The sequence below is a fragment of the Quercus lobata genome, chromosome 12, assembly GCF_001633185.2.
Source record: "Quercus lobata isolate SW786 chromosome 12, ValleyOak3.0 Primary Assembly, whole genome shotgun sequence".
In the NCBI taxonomy this organism is placed as follows: Eukaryota; Viridiplantae; Streptophyta; class Magnoliopsida; order Fagales; family Fagaceae; genus Quercus; species Quercus lobata.
Window position 1 is genome coordinate 22,115,044 of NC_044915.1, and position 27,461 is coordinate 22,142,504.

At 35.0% G+C, this 27,461-nt stretch overlaps 2 protein-coding genes across 4 annotated transcripts; both read right to left on the bottom strand.

The window, feature by feature from the left end:
• Positions 1-3,252: 3,252 nt before the first annotated feature.
• LOC115971678 (F-box protein At2g27310-like) lies at positions 3,253-7,917 on the bottom strand. 3 transcript variants are annotated; one of them, XM_031091686.1, is made up of 3 exons: positions 7,639-7,917; positions 5,626-5,699; positions 3,253-4,511 (listed from the first exon to the last, which is right to left on the bottom strand). In XM_031091686.1, exon 3 carries the CDS (start codon positions 4,503-4,505, stop codon positions 3,378-3,380), a length of 1,128 nt encoding a protein of 375 aa, XP_030947546.1. In that variant the 5' UTR covers positions 4,506-4,511; positions 5,626-5,699; positions 7,639-7,917; the 3' UTR covers positions 3,253-3,377. The 3 variants fall into 3 exon arrangements, with proteins under 3 accessions (XP_030947546.1, XP_030947544.1, XP_030947545.1); XM_031091684.1 differs by lacking the exon at positions 7,639-7,917 and adding an exon at positions 7,592-7,619; XM_031091685.1 differs by lacking the exon at positions 7,639-7,917 and adding an exon at positions 7,383-7,585.
• Positions 7,918-15,327: 7,410 nt separating this feature from the next.
• LOC115970395 (uncharacterized mitochondrial protein AtMg00310-like) lies at positions 15,328-15,693 on the bottom strand. The gene has a single exon (XM_031090033.1). It carries the CDS (start codon positions 15,691-15,693, stop codon positions 15,328-15,330), a length of 366 nt encoding a protein of 121 aa, XP_030945893.1.
• Positions 15,694-27,461: the final 11,768 nt, after the last annotated feature.

A 27,461-nucleotide genomic window follows, 5' to 3' on the forward strand; every position in this document is an offset into this window, starting at 1 on the left:
TTGTGACTTCAAATGTCATCCTAAAAAATAAAAAATAAAAAGAAGAAGAGGAGAGAGAGATAGTTTAATTGACTTGATAAAAGAAAACAGTTCTCTTATTATAAAAAAACAATAATGTCAAGCTCGCCATGAGTAAGACTCTTGATATAAAAGAATTCAAGATTATCAAAATCGGGATCCCATGTAGGATCATGAGAGGTAGGTGGGATCGTGGATCATAAGATTGTAAGATCCTATACTATTTGAGAAAAAAAATATTGGTATATTAAATAATCACATAAATTATACATCCATTCATAAATTTGCATCCATTTGATATAATCACCATATATCACTACATCCATTTGTAAGTATTATTTAAAGATGTCAAACACCTCAAAACATGACACTCTATTAGGATGTTTTTTTTCATTTGGGGTCTAATTGACACTCTATCTATTACACTCTATCTATTTACATTAGAATAAAAAAAAAAATTGGTCTATTGGGATGTTATTTTTTATTTGGGTTCAACTGAGTCTTTTGTTAAATTGAAGAAGATTACAAGAAATCAGGATCATTTGGGATCGTTAGAACAATCCTACTAATCCTAAATGATTGCAAAAATTCTTGAAAGATCGTTTTGGGCATATGGGATTGTAAAATCGTAAGATTATAGGATCTAGATTGGAATTTTGACAACCATGGAAGGATTGAAATATTCTTGATGTATTTATCTTGTGACTCTTGTCCTTGAAAAAAATGCCACTGAATAAATAATGGTTGATTTCAATCAATTGATTTAATTTTAGAGTGGAGGATTATTCTTCCAAACTTGCCTTAAGATAATTAAATGAACTGAAATTAGATAATAATAATTCATTTTTATTCTATAATTTTACATACACAAAAGGGTAAATTACAGAGTTACCATGCACAATATTTAGTGACACTTCAATTATGAATTTTCATTAACTTTACTAGAATTATTTGATAAATATCAAAATCATCCACCGAAAAAGAATTAGATAAAAATATTGTTTTACGCAGACATTTCCAAATATCTCTCTAATTTTCTTTTTATACGGCTCATTTGTGCATTAAAGTTAACAAAATTGACCACGTAGTTAATCTTTTGTTAAGTAATTAAGGAGAATAAGAGGCGTACATGAACATAAAGGCCTTATAAGTATAAGTCCCAAACTCACCCTAAAAGAAGCACTTTTATTTTATTTTTAGAAGCATCCCAAAAGGTGTACTCATCTCCCAAGGAAATGCTTCAAGTAGATAATCACAAGAGAACTAAACATAACAAAATAAAACATGGGATGATTCCATATTTTAGCTTTTAAGGGTATACCACATGGTGATGCTGATAACTATTTGTCCCAAAAATTCAAAAAAAGTATGGAATGAGTTGAAAATTTTATTCATTTCATGATGATCTTGAGATTTGTACAAGGGCTTGAATGATAATGGTGGTTGATAATAAAGTTCAATTTATTTATTTCAAAGCAGAATCAAAATGAGATTAGATTACATAGCTTTCCCTTTCAAAATTAAATTCGACCATCATTAATCTCTTCTTTGACCTTTTCTTAGTAAATTTATATTTCCAATTTGGTACATGATGGGTTAGTTCGTGTAACCAGGTACAATTTAGGTGTTAATTATCATGTGATAGTACGAACAAATGCTATACCAGCAGGGCATACATACATTTGGTTAAGTTGGTCGACCAATCTTTATATATTTGGAAGCCTAATGAAGGTTTTAGCCCAACATGATTCCTTATATTTTATCTCTTAAAAGTTTGTGCAACAAATAATAATGTTCAAACCATTTAAGGGGGCAAATTCTTGAATCACATAAAGACTCAAACCAATTAGGTGTTTGGTTCATGCACAGCATAATATAAAAGGAAATAGAGAGGGGTAAAGGAAAGAACAATACAGTCTACTATTGAATAAATGAAGTAAAAGATAAATAAATAAATAAAGGTGAATTGCATTATGAACGGAGGGTTCAAGTAAATTTAACAATAGAGTTTTAAGATCCTAATAAAATCCTTAAAATTTATTATTAAATTAGTAGTTTAAATTTTACTATATCATCCATAATTTAAATGAATTTTTAAAAAATATTTATTATTATTTATTTAAATAATGATTATGTGGGTAAAATCTAAACCTCTTATTGGATCAAGATTACCTGGAGTTCTTAAGATAACTCTACTTAAACAACACTAATGAGTATTATTTTATCTGTTTATTTTATTTTATTTTTTATGATATGCTAGAATCCAATCGATTCATTTCATTATGGACGTAAACTTTTAACTTTTAAGAATTCCACAATAGAGTTATCCTAAAAATTCTACAAAATCCTAATCGTAGTTTTATTAATTCCTGGGTTTTCAAATTGATTGGCAGGTGAATAATGTTTTTAATACATTTTGAATAATAGTCTTTTACTCATAAGCTTAAAAGTCTTTTAAAAAGCCAAGAAAAAGTCAAAAAGAAAGGAGAACCTTCGTGAATTGGGTTGCGTGCCCTTTTGGTTTGAGCTAAATTTCCTTGTGGAAGATGAAGCACAAAATTCATATTGTTGGTACAAGTCATTAACACAGGAAGTGACCAATCAAACCATTAGTTATGTCTGGAGAAAATGAAGTTCACCTCTATGTGTCCAAGAAAGAAAAGAGTTGGATTTATTAGACCATATTGTTCAAGCCAAAGTCCAAAACTATTCCTATTCATAACAGGAGCTAGGTTATTGCTAGTTGATGTAGATTTATGTGCCATCCAATTAAAAAGATGTTATATTTCTACTCGTTTGGAAGAAGCTTATTTTCATTGATTTATTGGTCTTAAAAAATAAGTTGAGCACGAGTATTGTCCCTAGGAAAATTAAACCTTTGAAATTGTTGTACATAAGCTAAATAAGTCAAATAAACAGCTTATTTTTTATACACCACTTGTAGAAACTAAAGATCAGATAAAATGTTGTAATAATTCATGGCAGAGATTAATACCTCTATTCAATTAGATGTAAAATCAGTAATAGTCATTGTTTTTGTAGTTGTCAAAAATATTTATTTTGGATTTAAAAAAGGAAAAAAAGGAAAAAAAAAAAAAAAAGACTTTTCAACTTGTGTTCTTCAAGACTTTAACTAGTAATGTTGACACCCAATCTGAAAATTAAGTACAGGAAGATACGCATAAGATAATCCAGGTGTGAATGCATAGTTAAGACATAGGTAAGACTATAAGAGATATGAAATGACCAATCCAGTATCCATGAAGCAAAATTGAATATTTACATCAGAAGAGTTACAAAGATTGAAAGTCTGTTAGAGCACTCTCAGCTAACAGTGTTAATATGGAGGCTTTTCTGTTTTATAAGATGATGTACCAGAACATTACAAATACAGAAATGCCACCCAGGATAAAAATTCTGTCTAACCTGCTTTCAATTCTCATCTTCTCCTCCTTTAACTCACTCTGCACTTTTGAGTACAAATGACAAGACTCGAGGACTTCACTGTAATTTTTGCTCCTACGGCAGCTCAGTGCTTTCTTCAGGATAAGCAAACTGTTTCTTCCATTAACATGAGAACCTTCCATGTCTTCCAACTGCATGCTCAGCTCGGTTAATTTGAGAGTTGTCTGAACGTCCTCTCCCTCAGTATGGATCACTCTGAATTTCATACTAAGGATGCATTCCACCACTTGACATGGAAGAATGTCTTTCGCAGGAAGGACAGATCCAAAGTGCAACACAAAATCCTTTTCTGTTGGCCAGTGCCTTTGCCCACCAAGAGGACTCCAGCTAGCAAGATTAGCAGCTTGCTTTATTTTTCTATTTACAACAATCCAGCTAAGCCGGAGTCCATCACGAAGCTCCTGCCATAGCTTTCCATCTTTTCGTTCTCTTTCCATAGATGCAATTGGTGGCAGACCATCAGATACTGAAAGTGTAACCTCACCGTCATTCTCATCATCTCTAGCTGCATAAGTTAGAAGATCAATCCGAAATGGGCAGTTGTAGAACCAACCATCAAAGCCATTTGCATTTGGAATGCCCCAAAGGACTTTTGAGCATATTGTTTTATCTTTATATCTAATATCCACAATGGAAACAAAATCTGATGGCGAAATACTTTCAAATTCATCCATGTCACCATAGTATTCAGCCTCAGTCCATTCTTCAGGGTACTCGGGATAGCTGTTCCATTGGTGCTCAGTAACTTCTTTGTTTACAATGAGGGGAAAACAATCTGCATAGAACTTTCTGAATCCACCAATGGATGATATTAAACTTTTGACATCTTCCCTATTGGTTGAAGGCCACATAGAAGAGCACACATTTTCCCATAATTTTTCTTCTTTTGATATGGAACAGAACGCTGCACAAGAACAAGCTGCACTTGCCAAAGTTGGACCATCAAGACGCCTTAATATGTCATAGAAGAGATCGCTGCTCAATGATTCCATACTCTCAACTGGTGCAACCGCCATAGCCATAGACCTCTGATCATCAAAGGAAAAACTTAATAGATTATACACTAATAACAAAATAATTGAGGAATCATGTTTCAAGGACACTTGTGAATGTGGGGTCACATCACTTTCTTTCAGTGAAAAAATCAACATATAGGAACACTTAACAAGCATAGTTTAAAAGGGTCTTCAGGCCCTTTCATTGCCTCTTAATAAGTTTAACAAGTTGCCACTGCAAGACGCAACAACCCTTCCACCTCAAATTTAACAACATTAACAATAATAATAACAACCGCAGCTATGAAAAGAAGGAGCATTGAAGTATTCTCAGTTTAGGGACATGTATCTCAACTACTCAACATTCTATTCCATCAAGCATGGCTGGCCTTAACAATGACAATTTATTTTCAGAATTGAGACTTTCTTCCTACCTACCATCTCAATGATCATGTTTGTATGTAAAGCAAGTTAACCCTGCATTAAGAGGAACTTGGTTTTATCTTGAATATAAATAACCAGCTTTTATGTAATTAGAATGTAAAAGTGTTCTAATATAGCTTCAATGCACAATATTCAATAAGTACCAAAGTCTCCCCCCCCCTCCCTCTGATGCATGCCCAAACCTATAACTTATAAGCAATATTTGATTAATTACCGGAAACAAAAGAAAAGAACTTCTGAATTCTGATACTCCAGACTAGAGATCATATAATAATGAACAGTGCAAAAGTAAAGACAGTGAATTCACCAGCAAATACAAAATAATTAATTAGTTGGTATGCCCAAAGCCAAATCAAGAAAATTGAAAAATCTTCGTAGATCTACCTCGACAATTAACTGCTTCATAGATCTATAATTACAGTATGCCTGAGCTGCTTAAAATTCCAAAGAAGGATTATCTAGATGTAGGTCTGCTTATGGCCTGGATCAATTTAAGTTAAATGGGAGTCTATTGACCTGCCTCTAGTTTATGAAGCAAATATGAAACTTCATACATCTTAAAGTTCATACGATAGGATGAAAAGAGAATAATTTTTGAGGTTTTAATACTCATTGTGCCTAGCAATGAAGAGAGCAGTATAGGAAGGCTGGCTTTCTATATAAAGATTCAAACAAAAAGGAAAAATGTTCAAACCATACTTACCGAATGAGGAATTTGACATGAATTTGAGTCAACACGGATCCAATTTTCTTTCACAATGAGAACGAATCAGGAATCTGAAATAAGTTGGAGACTGTGAGATCGAATAATAATAGGGTGGAGAACAACCTTTACTAGATCCAAATAAGATATTTGAAGATATTTACATGAAATTTTGTAGGCTTATCTTAAGCAAAAAAAAGCATGTTTGACAGCTGAGAACATGGTGTCTGACACTCATTGGGAGACTTATAAAAGAATTCACCTTTAGTACCAGAGAATGTACAAAATCATAAGATTTCATTCATTTTTGTCAAGAAACTTGCACATTATTATTAGTGTCATGAGTTTTTACAACCTATGGTCTGTCTGCAATCAAACTAGCACTAGAAATTGGATAAATAAACATGTATATACAAATTTTACATTACAACATATGGCTGCATCCTGTATCCACATTTTGAAAGTTTAACGAATCTAAGACCAAGTCCCCATTTCAAAAATGTTATACAGTTCTCATGTCCAAATCCATAAAATCATTGTGTTTTCAAAAAAATATTAACTTGAGTAAAAATACATAACCTCATACATTTATTTTAGCATGCAATCAAGGGCCAAGACTCAATTTTTTTTGAATTACATGGGAAAATAAGAAAAAAACAATAACCAAACCTTAATTCCAACATTTTGGGGCCAGCTATGATTCTCAATAGACTAATAAGGATTGGTTACATGTCTTCTTTTCCGCCATTATACTCTATTCAAAATCATACTTTTTGTTACCTCCTTCATTGACATGTCCTTTTTTACTACTACTAATATTAGTTGGGTCTTCCTAACTTCTCTCATTTCCTCAACTTAAATCAACTTACTCTTCCTCACCAGTGCATTAATCGCTGTCCTTTGCACATGACCAAACCCTCTCAAGTGACTCTTCCTTGTATTTTCATAAATAAGGGAGATCCCTATCTCTAAGTAAATTTCCTTATTTCAAATCCAATCTTGTATTTTCGCTTATTCATCTTAACATTCTCATTGCAGCTAAACTAATTTTTTGAACATATTACTTCTTAACAGCCCAATATTCAGTACCGTGGAGCATAGCTAGTCTTACATTTATCAAAAACTATAATATAATACTATAGTTCTAATTAAAGTAGTTTAATTTCAAAAACTAAAAGGTAAAAGTACAATAAAGTTTTCAAAAGATCATCAATTTGCAATTCGAAACAAACATTAGTGTCACTACTTAGGGACTACTTCATAGGTAAATATTAGAATTTCACCTATGATGTTTTACATGCATGGGAAAGACTGGGAGATAAACAACAAACACTCCCAAACATAGATACTGTGGAAACAGAATTAGAAACTCCTCTAAGAGATCAAGTCCATTACATGATATAAAAAACCATTTGAGAGCATGTAGCTCCACAACCATATTATATGTTTAAAGAAACTTATTGCACAAGATGGACACATAAATTGATATCCTCTAACCCATGATGGCTGTGCTCAAGTGGTTTAACACAGGATTCTAAACAGAATTATAAATAACCATATGATAAGTGAACCAATATAACAATAAAACAAACAGAAACAAATTTAGAACTACTAAAGAAGTGGCCATTTAGAAACTAACAACTCGGCTCTGCAACCAAGAATAACTACCATAGAATCACCTAAGAAGTAAATATCCTTTAGGGAAAAAGAAGGAAACAAATGCAATTCACATCACTTTTTGGAAATACAGATTATACCAGCTACATAACAAAACTTGTTACATGGGCATTCAACTTTTTCTTCTTCATCTTCTACCAACACAAAACTCAGAAAGACACAGAATTTCAACACATTAATCTCAACCCCAAAACAAGTATACGTAGGAAGTGAGAAATAAAACTTCCAAATTCAACATCATAAACAAAAATCAAACATAAAACCCAACCAAAGTATCAAATACACTCACTCAGTATGAAAAAGGAAGAGAGAGAGAGAGAGAGAGAGTTAAGGCACCTCATAGACTAGCCAGCTATAAATATAGATAGTTGTGAAGAAGGTGAGGACCCAGATAGAGAAAAGGAAAAAAGAAAGCTTATTTGAGGAATATAATAAGGTACACCCAGACCCAGTGAGGATTGAAGAGGATCTGATGGAGAATCCTTTAGAGATTATTTTGGTTGACAAAATTGAAATCTAAAAGATGATATATGGATTTGTCTGTTTGTTTGTTTGTTCGTTCGTTTAAGGGTCACTTTCCCCTGTTGTTGGACACGATTGTGTTGTGTTGTGTGATGCTCTGCTGTGTCCTGTCTGTACATTGGATGGATACGCAAGGTTTCGATATTTGGCATTCTTTTCTATATTGCTCTGCTCCCCCGGCCCCGCCGCTCAATTATTATTATTATTTAAGTGAAAGTTAAATTAACTTATCTTCTAAAAAAAAAAAAAGGTAAAAGTAATTTAAATTTTTATTTATTATTTTTTACAAAAAAAAATAATCACATTCATCGCTATATGTATTTTATAAAGAATATATGTAATAAAATTTGTAGACTCAAAAGTGATTTGAAGAATGAACTTAACATGCCACCATGAACATGTCATGTTTATTGTTATGAAAAATGTCGCGTGCTTAACATTACTTTCTCTTATTCTTTTTTTCCCCTTGCTGGTAACAAGATAGAGAGGTATTTGAACCAAGTTCTTTTTGGGGAAGAGAGTCAAAGTGTCATTAAATCATAGATTCTTCTTAACGAATAATTATCTTATGCATTTGGCTTTTTTGCTTTTTTTTTTTTTTTTTTAATCTCTCTCACAATATGTGAGTCCCTTGTTTTGTATGATATATTGTGAGAGAAGTAATATATATACCTTATGCACAATAACTCAAAGTTTTGCAAAGTTTTTTTGAGTGATATTTTGTTTATTATTGTTAATATATACACCGGATGCTAAAGATATTAGTGATAAGAACTTTTGAATTTCCTTATGACTGTGTTTAAGACCAACGGTGTCAGTACCACCCTTACCCTAACAATTTAAGTTGGAACAATGGTAATCGGTGTGCACACACACACATAGGCTTTATTGGCAAATGCCAGCAATTCGAATCTCCTATTCCTCTCCTTTTATGGACAAAACTTGCTTATTGTCTCTGTGGTTGTACTACTAATTCAATGAAAAACTTAAAGAGCAAAGCAATAATTTAATCTGATTAAATTATTATGCTGGTGAGATGTGATGTCTTACAAACCAAAAAGGGAGATGAGGAATTTGGATTACCTAATTAAGGTAATTGGCCAATAAAAATCAGGAGCTTGTTGGACTCTTACATTACACCTTCCCAAGTATTATGTGCAGTGGCCATTACAATTCCTGTGGACCACTTGGGCTTTCGGACCAAGAGGAGCTGACTAATCGAAAATGACATGATGTAGTAGTTGTTAATGCTCTCATTAGTCCTTACAAAAGGTGTGGATAAATAAACTTTGCCATTTGTTAACAGGTGTCCTTAGGCCTTAGATGTCGGCTAAGGTTGCATTAAATACACTAAAACAACCTTATTTTTTATGCGGTTGAGAAAAAAAAAAAAAAAATTTGACAAGTGTACTTATGTCATAATAGAAAAGTGGTTATATCAAGTTTGCAATATGTTGCATTAAATACTTTCTCATCGAATGTCTTAAATCACCCGTTAGCCGGACTCATTAACTTAAAGTTGAAGGTATTATTGTTCCATTCTTTTATGAAAACCCCATGTCCTCTCAAGTCATAGTTACTTGCCTATTCCAATCTCTATGAAAAATTTTTGCTAATAAAAAAAATGGTATGTGCATAGACATGTGCAGCCACAGAGGCTTGTTCAAGGATATGCCCTCTCAAGTAGGTAAGTTCAATCATACCAAATTGGTCAAAGAGATGAAGAGATGGCTTACTAGAGCTTATTGGTAGTTATGTTGTCAGTTTTCCTTCGTTGATGTTTTCATGTAGATTTTTTCTATTACCCAAAAAAATGGAAAAGAGATTGCTTCCCTTTCTATTGTATTGGTAATTAGTACCGATCAGAACTTTCTTCTTTGAATAAATTTCGTGCTCTCAAGATAATTCATCATATCGTACTATTATAATTATCTGTAATATATAGGAAATCAAGACGCAGTTATAGTTAGGACAAAGTTTCCTCTAAACTTAATTGAAAAAATCTTTTTCAACCCATTATGTAGTTCATAAGACTATTTACATCTATTAAATCACATAATTTATTAAATAAATTATTTAAAATAAGTCACATGATTATTAAGTGATCATGTATAACTAAAAAATATATATGAATAGTCTTTAAAATTTTCATGCAGTGAATTTAAGAAACCTAGTTCAGAAGAAAATTTTGCCCTTATATTCATAGCAGGGGAAAAGTGATTTCAATCTCTCTATCTTTTAGTTCAGAAAACTTTTATTTTTGGGTATGGGGCTAAATACATATAAGAGATTTCATATTTGGAATTAATAAATCCCCACAAGAATGGGCAGATGAGAGTAGGCCACAAGACCATGACCTCGTAGTTTGAAAGTCGAAAACAATCAATTACAAACTTTAAAATGATGAGTTGAAGTTGGTTGAGGCAACTAGAAAACACGTTTAGTCTCATCTTTAGAGATGAAATGGGACAAGAATCATTATATCACAAATTGCCTGATACCCACACATACACAATTATCAGTTTGGTAATTAATGGTGTACTCAGGTACCATGTACGTGGAAGATATTTGGATGATTTGATTTCTTTAGAAGATAAAGACACTTCCACAAATAAGGTAATTATATATGTATTTTTGGTTCGATATCGATTCAATCCGATGTATACTACCTTTCTCCATGTCAAAAACCTTGCAAGAAGTATTACTATTAATGCAAATTATTGGACACATATGGAGTACATTTTATTTTCTAAATCTTTTTTGGATTGCAATTAGCAAATATACAATCCCCAAATATAGTTCTTTTTGGTCCCATCGCACAATATGCCAATTAACCCTCTTGTTTCTTTCCATTATTTCTGTACCATTCTCTTCAGCCTAAAAGGCTAAAACATTTAAGAGAACATGAAGAAAAAGTTAATACGTACGTGTTTCACTGTTTCTCACCAACTTATTAAGATATCTATTGGAAAATTTCTTTAGCTTTGGATCATAACAAAATGCGAGACATAGGAAAGGACAACTTGTAATTGCGGTTATTGCATTACGAAGTGATATACTAATACCCATTGCCGTTAACCACGGTTTGAAAGTACTCCTTTCAAAAAATGATTACAATTTATATACATACAAATCAGGTTGGCTTGTCGAATCGTCAAGTTAGGACCATTTTATTAGGCCCAATAAAAAATTGGCAATTTATATAATTTAGCTTAATATTCCAATTTTGTCAAAATTGGATCTCAAAATTAATTGAAGCTAACTTTTGGGATGGAACCCTAGATCTCTTATTCAACCATCAAAATTTTTACCAGTTGAGATAACTGGAACCCACTGGTGTTTGAAGCTAACCGAGTCTTAAAATATCAATAAAATTTAAACAAATACCAAAATCCAAAATAAATCAAACTAACAAATTTAAAATACACATTTTTCTAAACTAGTAATAACATGGATTAATTAAGTAAGGTTGGGTACCTAACAAATAAAATGATACAAGTGGGGCATATAATTAAATTAACCATTATTTATTGAACTACTAATAATTCAAATAAATAACTTAGTGTGTGTTTGGATTAAAATAAAAAATTAAAATTAAAATTATTTCACTATTTAGCTTATTTTTACTACTATTCATGGGTCCTACTGCACTTTTTGACACTATTCATGGGTCCCACTATACTATTTTAATTATCATTTACCTTTATTTACAGTACTTTCAGTAATAATTTTTCAATTTCAGCAAAAGAAGCAGTATCCAAACACACTATTAAAGAGCAAATCAATAATTAATCAATTCAATTATTATGCTGGTGAGATGTGATGTTTACAAACCAAAAAAGGGGGACGAGGAATTTGGGTTACCTAAAATTAAGGTAAATGGCCATTAAAAGCTTGTTTGGTTTTAGTATCACTCAATACTCAAGTCCCAAGACTCAGTTCCCAAGACTCTAGCTGGGTCCCACACATGTGATTAAATTTACAAAAAAGCCACCATAACTTATAATTCATAACTCAAAAACATTAAAAAGTTGTTTTCATTTTCCATCACTCTAACTCAGTTTTTTTGAGTTATGAGTGATGGAAATTGAGAATGAAAACTTAACCAAACAACCCAACCTAGTGTGGGATCCATGAAAATTGAGTGATGAGTGATGAATGGTCCATTTGGATACCATTTATTTTGTTAAAAACTGAAAACACTGTAACAAAATAATTTTTAAATGTGTAAATAATACCGTGAGACCCATTTTTAATTAAAGTTTTGTTGAAAAAAGAGGTTTGTGGGTCTCATGAACAGTGCACGAGACCCACTAGAAAGCATTGAAACATGCTTCTCAATGAAGAAAAAAAAAAATACTGAAACGCAAAAGCACTGCGTTCCAGCTGTACCCAAACCGGTATGAAAACTCCATAAACCAAACATGCCATAAATATCAGGAATCCTAGATACAAGGACTTTTTCCATAGCACCTTCCAAGTATTACGTACAATGGCCTCTTGGCTTGTGGACCAAGAGGAGCTGACTTGTAGAAAATGACATATTGATGCTCATTACAAAAGATGCACATAAATTAACTTAGGTATTTGTTAATGGGTGCCTTTAAGCATCGATTAAGGTTGCATTAAATATACTAATTATTACTAAATTAACCTTTTTTTTTTTAATGGGTTGAGGGGGGAAAAAGTGACAGGTGCATGTGTGTAAAGTATAAAACCTGTTGTCATTAACAAATTTGATTTAGTCTTTGAAACATCATCTAATATTTAGTTTGCATCATCAAAAGCTGACCTTATCAAAATACACCTGGTTGGTTTGCAGGACCTTGACATATTACAATGCCATTTCCTAATGAAAGCTAAGAAAATATTGGCAAAAAAAATAAAAAAAATAAAAAAATTCCATGCTCTTTGCATAATTCATCATAGAGTACTATTATTTTTTTCTATCAAATATTTTGAAATCAATAGACATTATAGTCAAGACAAAGTTTTCCTCTAAACCAAATTAAATTCATGGTGGGACCCACTATTCATGTAAGAGGGAGGAGTACGCATTTACGGTACTCCAGGAGTACCTAATAATTTTTCGGCCATAAGATCAAGACCTTGTACTTGAAAGTTGAAACAATCTTACAAACTTTAAAATGATGAATTGCAATTGGTTGAGGCAACTAAGAAACACGTTTTAGTCCCATCTTAAAAGAGATGAAATGGGATAACTGGGTAATAACTTACGAATCATAAAGATCACAAATCGCCTAATACCCACACAATTGCTATCCGCTGCACTACAATACTCTGTTAATTATCAGTTTGGTGAGAATGAAAATGAGTCCATTTCAAAGGATTAATGGTGTACTCAATTACCATGTGGAAGACGTTTAGATGATTTTGTGAGCGTTTGGATTGTGCTTATTCTTGCGTTTTCAGTTCCACATTTTGCCTGTTCACGTACTATTATGTACTATTCACGCATTAAAAAATATTAAAAATGGTTCCCACGATACTATTCACACATTTAAAAATTATTTTGCTACAGTACTTTCAGTTTTCAGTTTTCAGTTTTCAGTTTCAGCAACAATAAGCTCAATCCAAACGGACCATTTATATTGGTAGAAGATAAAACACCCTCACAAGGTTATTATACGTTTGGTTACATTCAATCCCACGTCATTGATAATATGCCTGAATTATATTACAAATTAATAAATTCATCCAAATTAATTATCAAAATCTTGGGTTGGATTAGATGGATTGAAAAAACCTATCAATAAGAAGTTGACCCAACCAATGCTCAAATGAATTCCAACCCAGCTCCTGAAAAACCAACCCGAAATGTTGGGTTGGGTTGGGTTGGATTGGATCAGTTTTATCAGTCTGATGGGTTGGAAGCATGTTCTAGTGATACCCTTTTATTGTTGTTTACCAACATGTGAAAGGACTCCGTTATGGCTAATGTTTACTGTAAAGCAAAATGACAATATCTTGTCTTGCTGTGTACTTAAAACTACAACATCCTATATGGATTGTGTCTGATTTGTTAAGTTGTGATTTAAAAAAAGCATACTACGCTATTAATAGACGTCAAAATCGGCATGTACTAAAATACTGATTACGTTGCAAATCTTGGCCGATTTTAATTCATTCAAGGAGAAGTTATTTATTTATTTTATTTTTTTTGAGAATCAAGACAAGGATATATTATTAGCTTAGGCCATTCAAATCAGCCATGTATACGGAGTTAAGTTTTGGTGGTATTTCTTTCATCCAGACCGACATAAAAGGAGTAGAGGATGCTCGTCTAGCTAAAGCATGTGCCAACCCATTAGATTGCCTCCTAACATAAGATAAACTCATCAATGAAAACTGAGACATAAAAACTTGAATATCTGCAATCGGGTGGCCATAGTGAGCCAGAGAGTTGCATTCTATCTCCAAGGACTTAAAAAGGATTTCAGAGTCTCCTTCAAGGACGATGTTGTCGAAGCCAAGCTCAAGTATGAGTTCCAATGCTCTCCATGCAGCCAAGACCTCTACCTCTATAACCGAAGCAGGTAGGGGTATTTGTTAAGTAAGCGAAGCCATGATCAGTCCTTGTTCATTACGGATCACCATTCCTAAGCCAGCAGTCCTCTGCAAATGTAGCTCTGTTGAAGTTGACCTTGTAGGCATGCTGGGTCAGTGCTTTCCAAACTGTTGTTGGGCACTGTTGGGGTCGCTAAACACCAACACTGCAAGTGCTTGTCTCTAGGATTCGATCTTGAGCAAAAGCAATCACTTGGCCGAGCGGGATTACTAGCTTGCCCAAACGCAAATTATTCCTCCTATTCCATATTGTCCATAGCATAGTAGCAAAGAGATTGGGGTTCCTGTTACCTATAAAAATGAGCTCAAAAATGTTAGTGAAAGAGGACCACGCCTGAAGCGTGCTATGGTCCCAATTTGCTCGAGATCTCTATACAGGCTACAAGGTTGGGCAAAGGAATAAGGCGTGAACAACATCTTCATGATGCATCTTGCAGGCATCACAGCAGTCCTCAATAATGACTCTTCTTCGAACCAAGTTTGTCTTGGTTGGCAATGAATCTTTACAAGCTTTCTAGGCAAGGTGCTTAACTTTATTTGGGACTTGAAGCCCCCAAATCTTCTTCCATAGTGGCTTGAGCACTGAAGCATCAGATGGCCCAAGCTAGCCGTGAGTCTGTTGTTCATGCAAATATCTATATCTTGACTAGACTGTGCACACTCCATTAGGGTTAAACGGCCAAATTAAGACATCATCCTGTATTGATCTACAAAGAGGCATGTTTTTGATAATGGCTACCTCAAAATCATAGAAAAAATTATCAATAACATTCGTTCTCCACTCCTTAAGGTTTGGATCAATCAACTCACTAACCATGCTCACTACCCTTTCTTCAATCTGTGGTGAAAGAACATTGGAATTAGCTGTGGTGGGTAACCAATTTAAACCCCAAATGTTAACAGACCTGCTCGACCCTATCCTCCATTAGCCCCTCGTTTGACCACATCCCTACCCTTCATAATACTCTTCCAAGCATATGAAGAGTTGGCTGGAATTTTGGCCTCTATAATCGAAGTATCAGGGAAGAACTTTGCATTGAAAACAAGATAGAACAAAGATGACTTGTCATGAAGCAACCGCCAAGTTTGTTTAGCCAAGAGTGCATCATTGAATAAAGACAGATCTTTAAACCCTATACCACCCTGTGTCTTTGACTTGCAGAGTTCCAACCACTTCACCCAGTGGATCTTCCTGTTATCTCCCCTTTTCCCCCAAAAGAATCTACAAATCATGCTCTCAAGTTCGTGACAGAGTGAAGTAGGAAGTTTAAAGCAAGCCATGGTATAGGTTAGGAGAGATTGTGCCACCACCTTAATTAATATCTCTCGGCCCACTTGACTGAGTAACTTGCCTTCCTACCCTTGAATCCTCTTCCACACTTGTTGTTTGATGTATGTGAAACTTTCATTCTTATTTCGGCCAACTAGTAAGGGGAGGCCAAGATATTTCTTGTATTGTCGAACAATACTAACACCCAACATGTTTTGAATCACTGTTTGAGTGTTTGCGATGGTGGATTTACTAAAGAAGATAGTGGTTTTAGTACAGTTGATTTGTTGTCTAGAAGCTCTCTCATATTTGGCCAATACCTCAAGTAAGCTCTGACATTCTTCCTCTTTAACTCTGCAGAAAATTAGGCTATAATCGGCGAAGAGAAGATGAGTGATTTTGGGCCCATTTCGGCAAAGAGATACACCCCGAATGTCACCATTGTTGGCTGCCTGACTTAGTAAACCATGTAGACCTTTAATACACATGAGGAAGAGGTAAGGGGATAATGGGTTTCCCTGGTGCAAACCACGTGTTGGGGTGATATGCCCATGGGGTTCCCCATTAATTAACACCGAGTACGAGGCTGTAGTGATACACATCATCGTCAATTGTATCCATCTAAGGTGAAAATCCATCTTGGTCATTACTTTCTCCATGTACTCCCACTCCAACCTATCATACACCTTACTCATATCAAGTTTCAAGGCCATAAAGCCAATTTTCCCCTTATTGTGATTCCGCATGTAGTTTTAAGTCTCAAAGGCCACCAAGATATTGTTTGAAATCAACCTATCAGACATGAATGCGCTCTAATGTTCTGAAATAAGATTAGGCATAATAGCCTGCAAACAATTGGTTAGAACTTTAGCAAAAATTCGATACAAAACATTGCTCAAGCTAATGAGTCTAAACTCAAATACATATGTTGGATCTTTTGCCTTAGGAATCAATGTAATAAAAGAATGACAAAGGTCTTGAGGAAGAGAACCCGATTTGAGATAGTATAGGATAGTGGATGACACATCAGGCCCAAGTAAGGACCAATAACTTTAGTAAAAGAGAGGAGGCATACCATTCGAACCGGGTGCTTTTAGGGTTGCCATCTATTTTAGAGCGATCTCCACTTCCTCAATGGTGAATTTGGCCACAAGCATGTCATTCATTTCCTCAGTTACAACCTGTGGAACATTCTTAATGACCTCCTCAAAATTGTTAGGGCTACCCGACGTGAAGAGTGTTTGGTAGAAATCTACTATGGTGGCATGAACTTGATCTTGGCTAGATCACCATCCTCCATTAGCATCATGCAACTTGGTAATTGTAGACACTCAATTTTGCACCCATGATTTAATCAAAGAGAATGACTTGAATGACCAATCCATGTACCCCAAAAATCATAATTGCATTACATGCATCAATTTGTTCTTGCATTACATACATCATTTTGTCTTTGCATTACATGCATTAATTCATTCATTGCATATCATAAAAATGATCTTGAGATTCTAACGATCACAACGGCGTTTCCGGTTATCAAATCAGACTATCAGATCAAAAGATATCGCATGATTAAGTTTGCACGGTTAACATGCATCGTGTCTAGGTAGAATCGACCACACATGATCAATTTAAATTAATTCTGATTTGTTAAACAATTAAAATTAATTAAATAATTTTGTGATTGGTTGATATTTAGTGTTTACAATAGGGACGCATGCATGGGAATAAAAGGGATGATTGGATAATAATAAAACTGTGGATAATCTGAACTTTATCAAGATTTATTTTAGGGTATTTATCTACAAGATAATTGTCCTTAAATATCTTAAATTATCCAAAAAAGAGATGAAAAATCATAGGCGGAGGATGAAAACGCGTCTAGGTACAAGGATCGGCCAAAAAACCCTAGAAGAGGAGTCCAAATAGCACCCGAACACGAAAGTGCATTCGGAGCCATAGGGCCAATTCGCCACTTTTGGAGTGCTGAATGACACTCTAAAAGGGCTGAATTTCCCTGATGTGGCCTTTGGCCCAACGGCCTTCGGGTGACGATTATGCATACCCTTTTCAATCTTTTCGTAAAAGGATGTGTCCGAATTTAAACCCTAATCGTCCGTACCTATTTTTTAGAGTTTTCTGGCCTCTATAAATAGAGACTGAACCTTATAATTCAACACTTTTTTTTCTACGCTCTGGGAGACATACGTTTTAGGCTCTCAAATTGCCCATATTTTCTGATCCCTTCTCTAAGTGTTGCTACTTAAATTAGGGTTTTTAGGTTTCAAAGAGAATTGCATAATTTTTTTTTGAACCCTAAAACATCCTTTCAAGAACAAAGAGTGCTCGTGCAAGAGGTTGTTTCTTAACCCTTTTTCTTATGATGTGAGGATGCATGTTATATCTCTTTCTTTTTCAAATATCCATAACATGAATTGTTAATTGTTGTTTTGTTTACAACATTATTGTTTTTTTATGTGATTGTTATAATCTCTTTCTTGAATGTCAATAATCTGCATGTGAACAATTCTTTTTATTAAAATAAAACAGATCTGCATCTTTCTTAGATGTAGATCTGGATTTTTCTTGAAATAAAACAGATCTGCATCTTTTTCTAGATGTAGATTTGAGTTTTTCTCAATATAAAAACAGATCTGCATCTTTTCTGGATGTAGATTTGAGTTTTTCTCAATATAAAAACAGATCCGCATCTTTCTTGGATGTAGATCTGAATTTTTCTCAATACAAAAACAGATCTGCATCTTTTTTAGATGTAGATCTGAGTTTTCCTCAATATAAAAACAAACCTGCATCTTTCTTAGATTTAGATATAAATTTTTCTCAAACAAAAAGAGATTTGTATCTTTATGAGATACAGATCTAAATTTTTCTCAAATCAAAACTGATTTGTATCTTTCTTAAGATACAAATCTGATTTTTTTTAATACACGCAAATTGTTGAAATAAAGAAAGAGATCATGTACTACTATGTTTGTGTTTGTTTTAATTCATGATTGCATAAATTCATTATTATGAGTGAAACTCTCTTCTTAAAAACTCTTTTTCATTCTTTTTTAAACATATAAAAAACAAGATCTGATTTTTCTACTATTAAAAACCTTTTTTTTTTATCATCACAAGATAGATCTGAATTTTTATCTCCAAAAACCACTTTTTCTAAATACTACAAAACAAATTTGATATTTTGACAAATAAAAATCAATTTTTCTTACCAATCAAAACAGATCCGAATTTTTTAAACAAAAGAAGAGACTTCATTCATAAATAAATTTATGTGATTTAATTTTTCATTCACATGTTCAACATATCATTCATGGCATGCATAAAAAGGTACATCGGTCTCAAGATTTTAGAAGACCAGATTCTGTCTGGGCAGAATGGGTGCCTAATATCTTCCCATTCCGTAACCTAGCTAGCCTCTGGATTTAGGTCTTTGGCTAAGTAGATCTAGCATTGTTTTTGTTTATTTTTGGGTAGAATGTAACTAGGACAACCAGCCATGTATTTTTGGTAGATTGTAACTAAGATCCAAAGCTATGTAATTTTCAAGTTTTTCAAGATATGTATTTTTTTTATTCAATTAATGAAGAGAACAATTCAGTCATGTATTTAATTTTTCTTATTTTTTTTTTAATAAAAAATAAGTGGCGACTCCACACCACTTACCCAAAAAGAGAAGTGCCCTAAAAGATATCCGAATCTCTTTTTTGAGGGACGTTTCTTTCGAGGTCTCTCAGAGTAATATAGTTTCTCTTGTGGCGTTGAGAAGCCTTGCTATGGAAAAACAGAGTATTACGATCACCATCATGGAGCCATGCAACTTTGGATTGCTGCCTCCACATTTGTGCTTCTTTATCAAGGAGTTGATTTACATCATCCTCCAAAAACCTCATACGGCTTGAGTCACGAGACCGAAGAGCATGTTGTTCTGCTGCTTTCAATTGTTTGTGAGTGACTTCCAATTGTTTCTTGATGCTGCCAAAGGATTTTTTTACTCCACCCAGACAATGCCGCCCCACATTTCTCAGTCTTCCTTAGTATATGGGTGTCCCATGATTCAGTGGAATTTATACTCCACACAACTTCAACAATGTCACTACAACCCTTTTCAGACATCCACATTTGTTCAAAGCAGAAGGGTTTTTGAAAACTACAATTCATATGTTCCAGTGAAATCCATAAGGCTTTATGATTAGAAGAGGTGACATTTAGATGTTGCACTTTTGTACTTGCAAACATTGAGAACCAATCATTAGTAGCAACTGCTCGGTCTAGTTTTTCCCATACAATAAAGTTGGGATCGTGTTTGTGCTAGGTGAAAGGAAAACCAACAAAATCAAGGTCCATAAATCCACACTCATCAAGTATATCACAAAAGGCCTGCATTTGATTATGGGGTCTTGATCGCCCACCTTGCTTCTCAAATTGTTGTGCGATCTCATTAAAGTCTCCTACACACAACCATGGTAGTGGCCCACAATTTTTTAGAGCTTGTAGCTTGGACCATGCTTCATGTCTTTTATTAGTGTCCGGTTCTCCATAAAAACTTGTGAACCTCTATGCATTCTCCTTGCCTTTGTTGATGATTGTATCAATATAGTTCTTTGAGTATTTTTCAACATCCAAAGGAAATCCTTCCTTCCACAAAATCGCCAACCCCCCCGCCTTATTACATCTTGGAACCATAAACAAAATTTTAAATTGGATACGTCTTTGAACCTGTTCTAGCCTTGCTTTGTCTGTCCATGTCTCGACTAAAAACACGATAGAGGGATCTTTTGCCCACACGAAATCTGCAAGTTGATCTTCTGTACACAGGTTCCCAAGCCCGCGACAGTTCCATACTAAAAGAATTATTGCTTCTAGCAGGGCTAGAAACCAGCCTCTGCCAATATCATTTTATTATCCTTATCAACTTGTGAAACTGCATAACATTTACTTGGTAACTCAAACTGAGCCTTATCCTAGGTTAGAGCTCGTTTAATTCCGTTGATTGGGCTCAAATGATCAACAACAACTCTGAACATTCTTTTCCAAGAGGAGGTGTGGGTCGAGTGGGGTGGAAAGTTAGGCATGTTGGGATTGTTTGATATAGTTGCATCTCTCTGTGGATTCAGGTAAGTTGGTGTGTACTGTTTGGAATTGGTGGTTGAGAGGTCAAATATTTGTTTGGTCGGGCTTGGGGTATCATTAATTTTCTTGGAGTGAGGGTGAGGCGGCATATGACTAGGTTGGATAGTGATAGGGGACATGTGGTCATCCGATGTGTGCATGGGGATATCATATTTCCTCAAATCATGGTCTATGGATTCTAATTGCTTTTCAAAATTTTTGGTTGAGGTAAAGTCAAGTCCTAGGCCCGTGTTTAAGTGTTTAGGGTCAACTGCGTTATTTTCTATATGGAAAGGATCGGTGGGCATGAACATAGAATGATTATCAGTTTGGAAAGAATCAGTATTGATTGAGTTAGAGGGAGAGTTGCTATATTTATCACTTACCATGTTGGTACCTGGTGTGGCTTGCTTTACCCTAGCTGCCGTTGAGTCCCCCGTCTTATTGGACTGCCGTTGGCCTAATCGTTCTTCCTTCTTCTTCGAGTAAAACCCCGGCACAGCTACCACAGAGTTACGAGCTCCAATCAGTGGGGAAGCTTTCAGCCATGCCTCGTATTCCTTGTCAGCTTCAGTAAGTGATCCTTCGCTCTCAATCCAGCGATCACAGTCCCGGTCATTTTGAGTGAGGCATCCACACCAATAGCAAAGGTTAGGAAGCCTTTCATATTTGAAGGAGACATAGAATTCTCTACTATCATTGAGTGTGACTACTCTCCTGCGGCATAGTGGTTGTGAGACATCCACCATAACCTTGACCCGCATAAAGCCTCCACACTCTTTAGTCGTTAAGTCTGGTAATCTCAATACTTGCCCAGCGGTTTTACACTAATTTTCAGCCACCATCGTGTTCATGAACTTCACCGGGAGGCCATGTATTTAGATCCAGAATGGGGTGGTATTAAAGTCCAAATCCTCTATCTTACTAACCTCATCGTATTTTTGCAAAATCATTAAATGTTTGTCAAAGCCCCATAGTGCATGCAAGGATAGTGTCAACTTCGGATTCACTTTCGAAAGTAATGAGCACTATATGGTTACCAAGGTTCTTGATTTTGAAGCCTTTTTTGGACCACCATATTGGTGTAAAGGTGGTTGCGATGGCATCAGTATTCAGGACTCTCTTAGTAAGAAAATTAGCAGCAATAATGGAGACAGAGGCAGCCATCTCATCCTGTAGCCGGAATTTAGGTCCTTCTCTCTAGGAGATCGTTAGTCTGGACTACTGTTTTGTGAGCTCGTCCATGGAAGATATTAGTGTTTCCCACAACCCCAAAAAAAGAAAAAACCAACGAGCCTTAGGGTAACTGTGTTACTCTAAGGTACAAAAAACTCTTCCACGAAGAGACGACAATTCTACAGCCTAGAAGAAGATGGATAGCTCACCTTTCATTAGCGACGGAGAAACTAAGGCTCCGCTTGGGAGTTCATAAGGGAAGGGAATGGAATGATCATAAGAGAATGGAAAGGAATGGAATGGAATGTATTTAAATAAGAGAAAGGAATGGAAAAGAATGGAATTAAGTAACCTTGATTGGATGTTTTAAAATAAAGGAATGAAAATGAATGGAATGTAAGTAATCTTGTTTGGGAGCAACATGGAGAGAATGGAATGGAATCATTTTATGACAATATTACTATTAGACCCCTATTTTAAAATAAATAATTGAATATATAGGGGTATTTTGGGAGTTTTAGTAAAACAATCATTAAATCTAATTCCATTCCCTCCCATTCCTTCCAATTTCGGGAGGAATGAAAATTTGAGGTTTAAGGGAATAGAGAGGAATGAGTGTTCCCTCCTATCCATTCCATTCCCTCCTACTTAAACTCCCAAATAAGGGATTGAGCTTTCCATTCCCTCCATTAAAACTCCCAAACAAAGGAAAGGAAGAATATTCTAAAATGATTCTTTTCATTCATTTCCATTCCATTCTAAGGAGAAGTTATTTTATGTATCTAATACATATATTATTCCCTTCACTATAAAAAATATGATGTATATATAAGATGTATAACATATTTATTTCATTTCCAAGACTATTCCTATTTAGAATACGTTTGGATGCACTTATTTGTAATGTTAGATGTGCAAGAATCAAAGCCTGTTTGCATATAGTTCTTACCAATACATTTGTGTGGCATATGTACAACTATACAAGTATCTATATCTGGATAAACTATACAGGCCAAAATGGCCAAATGGCCATAAAATCCTAACTATATAGTTAGTAGTTCTAGTTACCAAACTATATTATTTACTAGCATTTCAAGTCTAAAAGACTCGATTTTGTCCTATAAATTGAGCATCATAGACTCGATTTCCATGCTCTAATTACATCCAATGTGGCATATTTTTCCACGTGGACCACATGGAAATCGAGTCTCTAAGACTCGATTTCTAACCCCTATAAATAAGACCAACTCAGAGGAAACACCAGAACATCAGAGAAAAACCCAAAGAAAAAAAAAAAGAAGAAAACCAAAAACAGAAAGAGAGAGAAGATCGAGATTGAAGACCCAAGCGCGCGCGGCATGACCAGAAACTAACCAGAGACCCAGGCTCGCACAAGCCCCATGCCGCGTGCGACCTAGGCTCGCGCGACCCAGGCCGCATGTGACCCAGGCTCGCGCGAGCCCCAGGCCGATGCGACCCAGGATCGCGCGAGCCCCAGACCGCACTGGTGAGGTTCTCTCCCTCTGATCTGAGTATCTAGGATTGGGATGGATGTGTTTGGAGTTTCTTAAATTTGTTTTGGGTATTTCAGCTGGTACATTAGACTTAAAATTTTTTAAAATTTTTTTGGGTTAGAAATCGAGTCTTAACCCATCGATTTCCAGGTACACACCATGTGGAAAAAAATGCCATATCAGGTGTGATTAACCCATAAAAATCGAGTCTCAAATACTCGATTTATAGGCCCGAAATCGAGTCTCAAAGACTCGATTTATAGGCCCTAAATCGAGTCTCTTAGACTCGAGATGCTAGTAAAAAATATAGTTTAGTAACTAGAAATACTAACTAGATAGTTAGGATTTTATAGCCATTTGGCCATTTTGGCCAACTATACATCATGAACTTTTGATGAAGCCACGCTTATTCATATTCACTCAGTGACGGTTCTAGGAATTTTTTTTAGGATGATATTAGTATTGGGCCCAAATTAGAATCGGTAACAGCTTATCACATTGGATTTGTTGTGAAATCATTGTGAAAATGTTGTGAATGTAGCATTATTCTTATTTTTGTTGAATCCAAATTTTTATAATTCTCAAGTTAGGGTGTTCAACATTTTTATTAGAGTAGTCATAATAAGTTAGTTTAGTATATAATATTTTTTTTTGGCTAGTGTATATTTAAAATTCTTTGTAAGTCAGGGTGGTCAGATCACCCTGGCTTGCAAGGAGCCGCCAGTGTATTTAATTGCTCATCTTTAGTTAAGCGCATTACACTTGCGATGAGCACAAATCCACCTATTCGTTGACCTTTAGTAAGCTGCATTACTCTATATTCTTAAATCAATGTAATCTATCTCAAAAAAATAAATAAATAAATAAATCACTTAAGTCACCGTTACTTTTTTCATAGAATACATTAATGCTAGACTTGCTAGTCATTACAATGCACATTGAAACAACAAAGAAAAAGGAAGGAGCACACTACATTACACACACAAGGAGGAAAAAAAAGTTGAGAAGGGCAGAATGTAAAAAACATATCTACACATGTATATCCTTGAAAGACATCTGTCCAACTAATTAATGTCTTCTGACTCCCTTCACACGAACCTTTCTTCTTGGTACCAGTTGCCTAGACCCGAAGTACTTAATTACCCAATCATGATTCTTTGCACTCACAACATGACCAATAGTCACACCAACAACTAGCCCAAATCCATACTTAACCGGAACAATTTTCCAACCAAATTGAAGTAGAGACCCTGAATCTTGACCCTGTTCAGGGGTTAAAGGTGAAGGTAGTGAAGCCTCAAAATTCTTACATTTCTTTGTCAATGGACTTCCACACAATCTTGCATTTCCTTCAAATGACTTCAAATGAATTGTTTTCAAATGTATTAAATTGTTTTCCTTGTGGTATAGGCCCCACAAGATGGTTGTGAGAAACATTGAAGAATTCCAAGGAAGTAAGTTGTGTTAGCTATTGTGGGAACTCCCTTGAGAGCTTGTTTTGCGAAATGTCCAATAATTCCAACACTGCAAGGTCTCCTAACGTTGGTGGGATGCAGCCAATGAAAATGTTATTGGAAAGATTGAGCAAATGGAGACCTTTTAAATTTCCAATGGATTTAGAAATGTCTCTTACAAATCTATTACTAGAGAAATTCAGGGCTGTGAAAATTTCTAGGACCTTCTCAAAAATCATGTCCACTCCTTTGTTTCTCACCATCCTTCGGTAATCATAGTCACTATCCAATATGTAAGTCTGATAATAATTGCTAGGAAGATTGAAAGTTGAGTGTACTTGAATATATGTTAACCGATCTGCATGATCAAATCTAGAAGAATTCCAATTTTGAAAGAATTTTAATGGCAATCTTCCAGTAAAACTATTATGCGAGAGGACAAGAATTTGCAAGCTAGGAAACATATATTTCGCTTTAGAAGTCCTTATTGGGCCATGAAATTGGTTGGACCCTAAAATCAGAATCTTCAAATTAGGAAGGTTTCCTAGCCAAGAGGGGAAAGTATCATTGAATTGGTTATTACTAAGATCAAGGGCCTTCAACATTATACACTTGGCCAACTATCTTGGTAATTGCCCTTGAAATTTGTTTTGGCTGAAGTTAATCATCAATAATTTTCTTCCACTTGTCCAAGTTAGTGGGATGCTTCCTTCGAAATTGCTCCTCCGTATATCCAATATAAGCAGAGAGTCATCAAAGTTGTGTAAGCATTGAGGAAGTGAATCACTTAAGTTGTTCTCTGACAAATCAAGGATCTGAAGAGAACTCATGTTGCAAATTAGCTCTGAAATTTGTCCAATGAAGGAATTGTTTGATACGTGATATTGCAAAGTGGAGAATGATGGAATTGGAAGCGATCCTAGGAGCTTGTTAGACGAAATGTCTAAAATGGCTAGATGGGTCCATGAAAGAGGCATCGGATGTTGACTAAGGTTGGTAAGAAAGTTATTAGAAAGGTCGATTGACTTAAGACTTTCTATACTTACATTCCAAAACCATTTTGGTACTTGACCATGAATATAGCTGTTGTTTAGGTCTAGTCTCTACAATTCATTTTGGTTTGCTAGGAAATCTGGAAACTTGCTCAAGTTGCAGGAAGACAATCCCAATTATTGAAACTTTTGAAGAGTTCTATTGGCACTTGTTTCACTTATAAGTAATGATACTTGATTATAAGATAAATGCAATGTGGTTAGCTTTTTGGGCTTAAAAAACTTGTTAAACTCCACAGTGCCATTAAAGAAGTTATCAGAAAGATCAAGAAATTCAAGATTCTCAAGGTTAGTGATTGAGCTTGGAATTTGGCCTGTAAGATTGTTGTCTGAAAGATCCAAGAGGGTTATTGTGTGAGGCTTGTAAGCTCAAAGGGGATTTGACCACTAATTAAATTATAAAATAACTGAAGGTGAGTCAATTGTGTTAAGTTTGCAAGCTCAAAAGGGGTTTGACCTGTCAATTCATTTTGACCAAGGTCTAGAGAAGAAAGGGGGATGGTGTTTCCAAAAAACGATGGGATATGACCACTGATGAAATTATAATATAAGTGAAGTTGAGTCAATTGTGTTAGATTTGCAAGCTCAAAAGGGATTGGACCTGTCAATTTATTATGGCTAAGATCTAAGGTAGAAAGTTATTGGATGAGGTTACCTAAGGAAAATGGAATGTGGCCCTCGAAAGTGTTACGTGAAAGGCGCAAAAAGTTTAGATGCGTGAGGTTACCAAGTGAAGATGGAATGACCCCAGAGAAGTTGCAGCCCAACATATCAATATAGTCAAAGAACCAAGGTTTCCCATTGAAGTAGGTTATCTTACCTGAGAAACTTGGGTACGCGAGGCTCATTTCCTGAAGGGGCTACTCCGTTGAAAATCGTACAAATATCAAGTGACACCTTTGTTGTGCCTCACATCAAGAATTCGTAAATTTGGAAACTAAAAGATGTTGCCTGCAATCCGCAAAAGCAGAGTTGAAAGGACATTGAAGAAGACAAATTTGCCAAGATATTAGGCACCATGGAGACTATTCTCACCCAACTCAAATCAAGCTTTTCTAGGTGGGTTAAATTTGCAACTAGACTTCTTAGAATGGGCTTCTTGAGTTTCAAACCATTGTTGGTAGACAGATCGAGTGATAACAATAGGGACAATTGTGAAAATTCTACTGGGATTTGACCAGAAAATGCAGAAAAAGAGAGATCAAGATATGTTAGTTTTGATAGATTGGAAACTGTGGATGGGATTTGAGAGTAGTTGAAATAATTGTCAGCAAGATTAAGCCTTTGAAGATGAACAAGATGGAAAAGGCTCCGGCTAGAGTTGATATAACCTACTGCATTAGAAAGTAAGCACTAGCGGAAATTCTTGGTTGATGAGGTTGACGACATGCATTCGTGAAATATGACATCTTGTGCTTAATCAAACTCTCATCAGCATTTTTTTCAAAGC

Coding starts and splice junctions, on each gene's coding strand:
- LOC115971678 (XM_031091686.1), bottom strand. CDS start 4,505: ATGGCTATGGCGGTTGCACCAGTTGAGAGTATGGAATCATTGAGCAGC.
- LOC115970395 (XM_031090033.1), bottom strand. CDS start 15,693: ATGGCTTGCTTTAAACTTCCTACTTCACTCTGTCACGAACTTGAGAGC.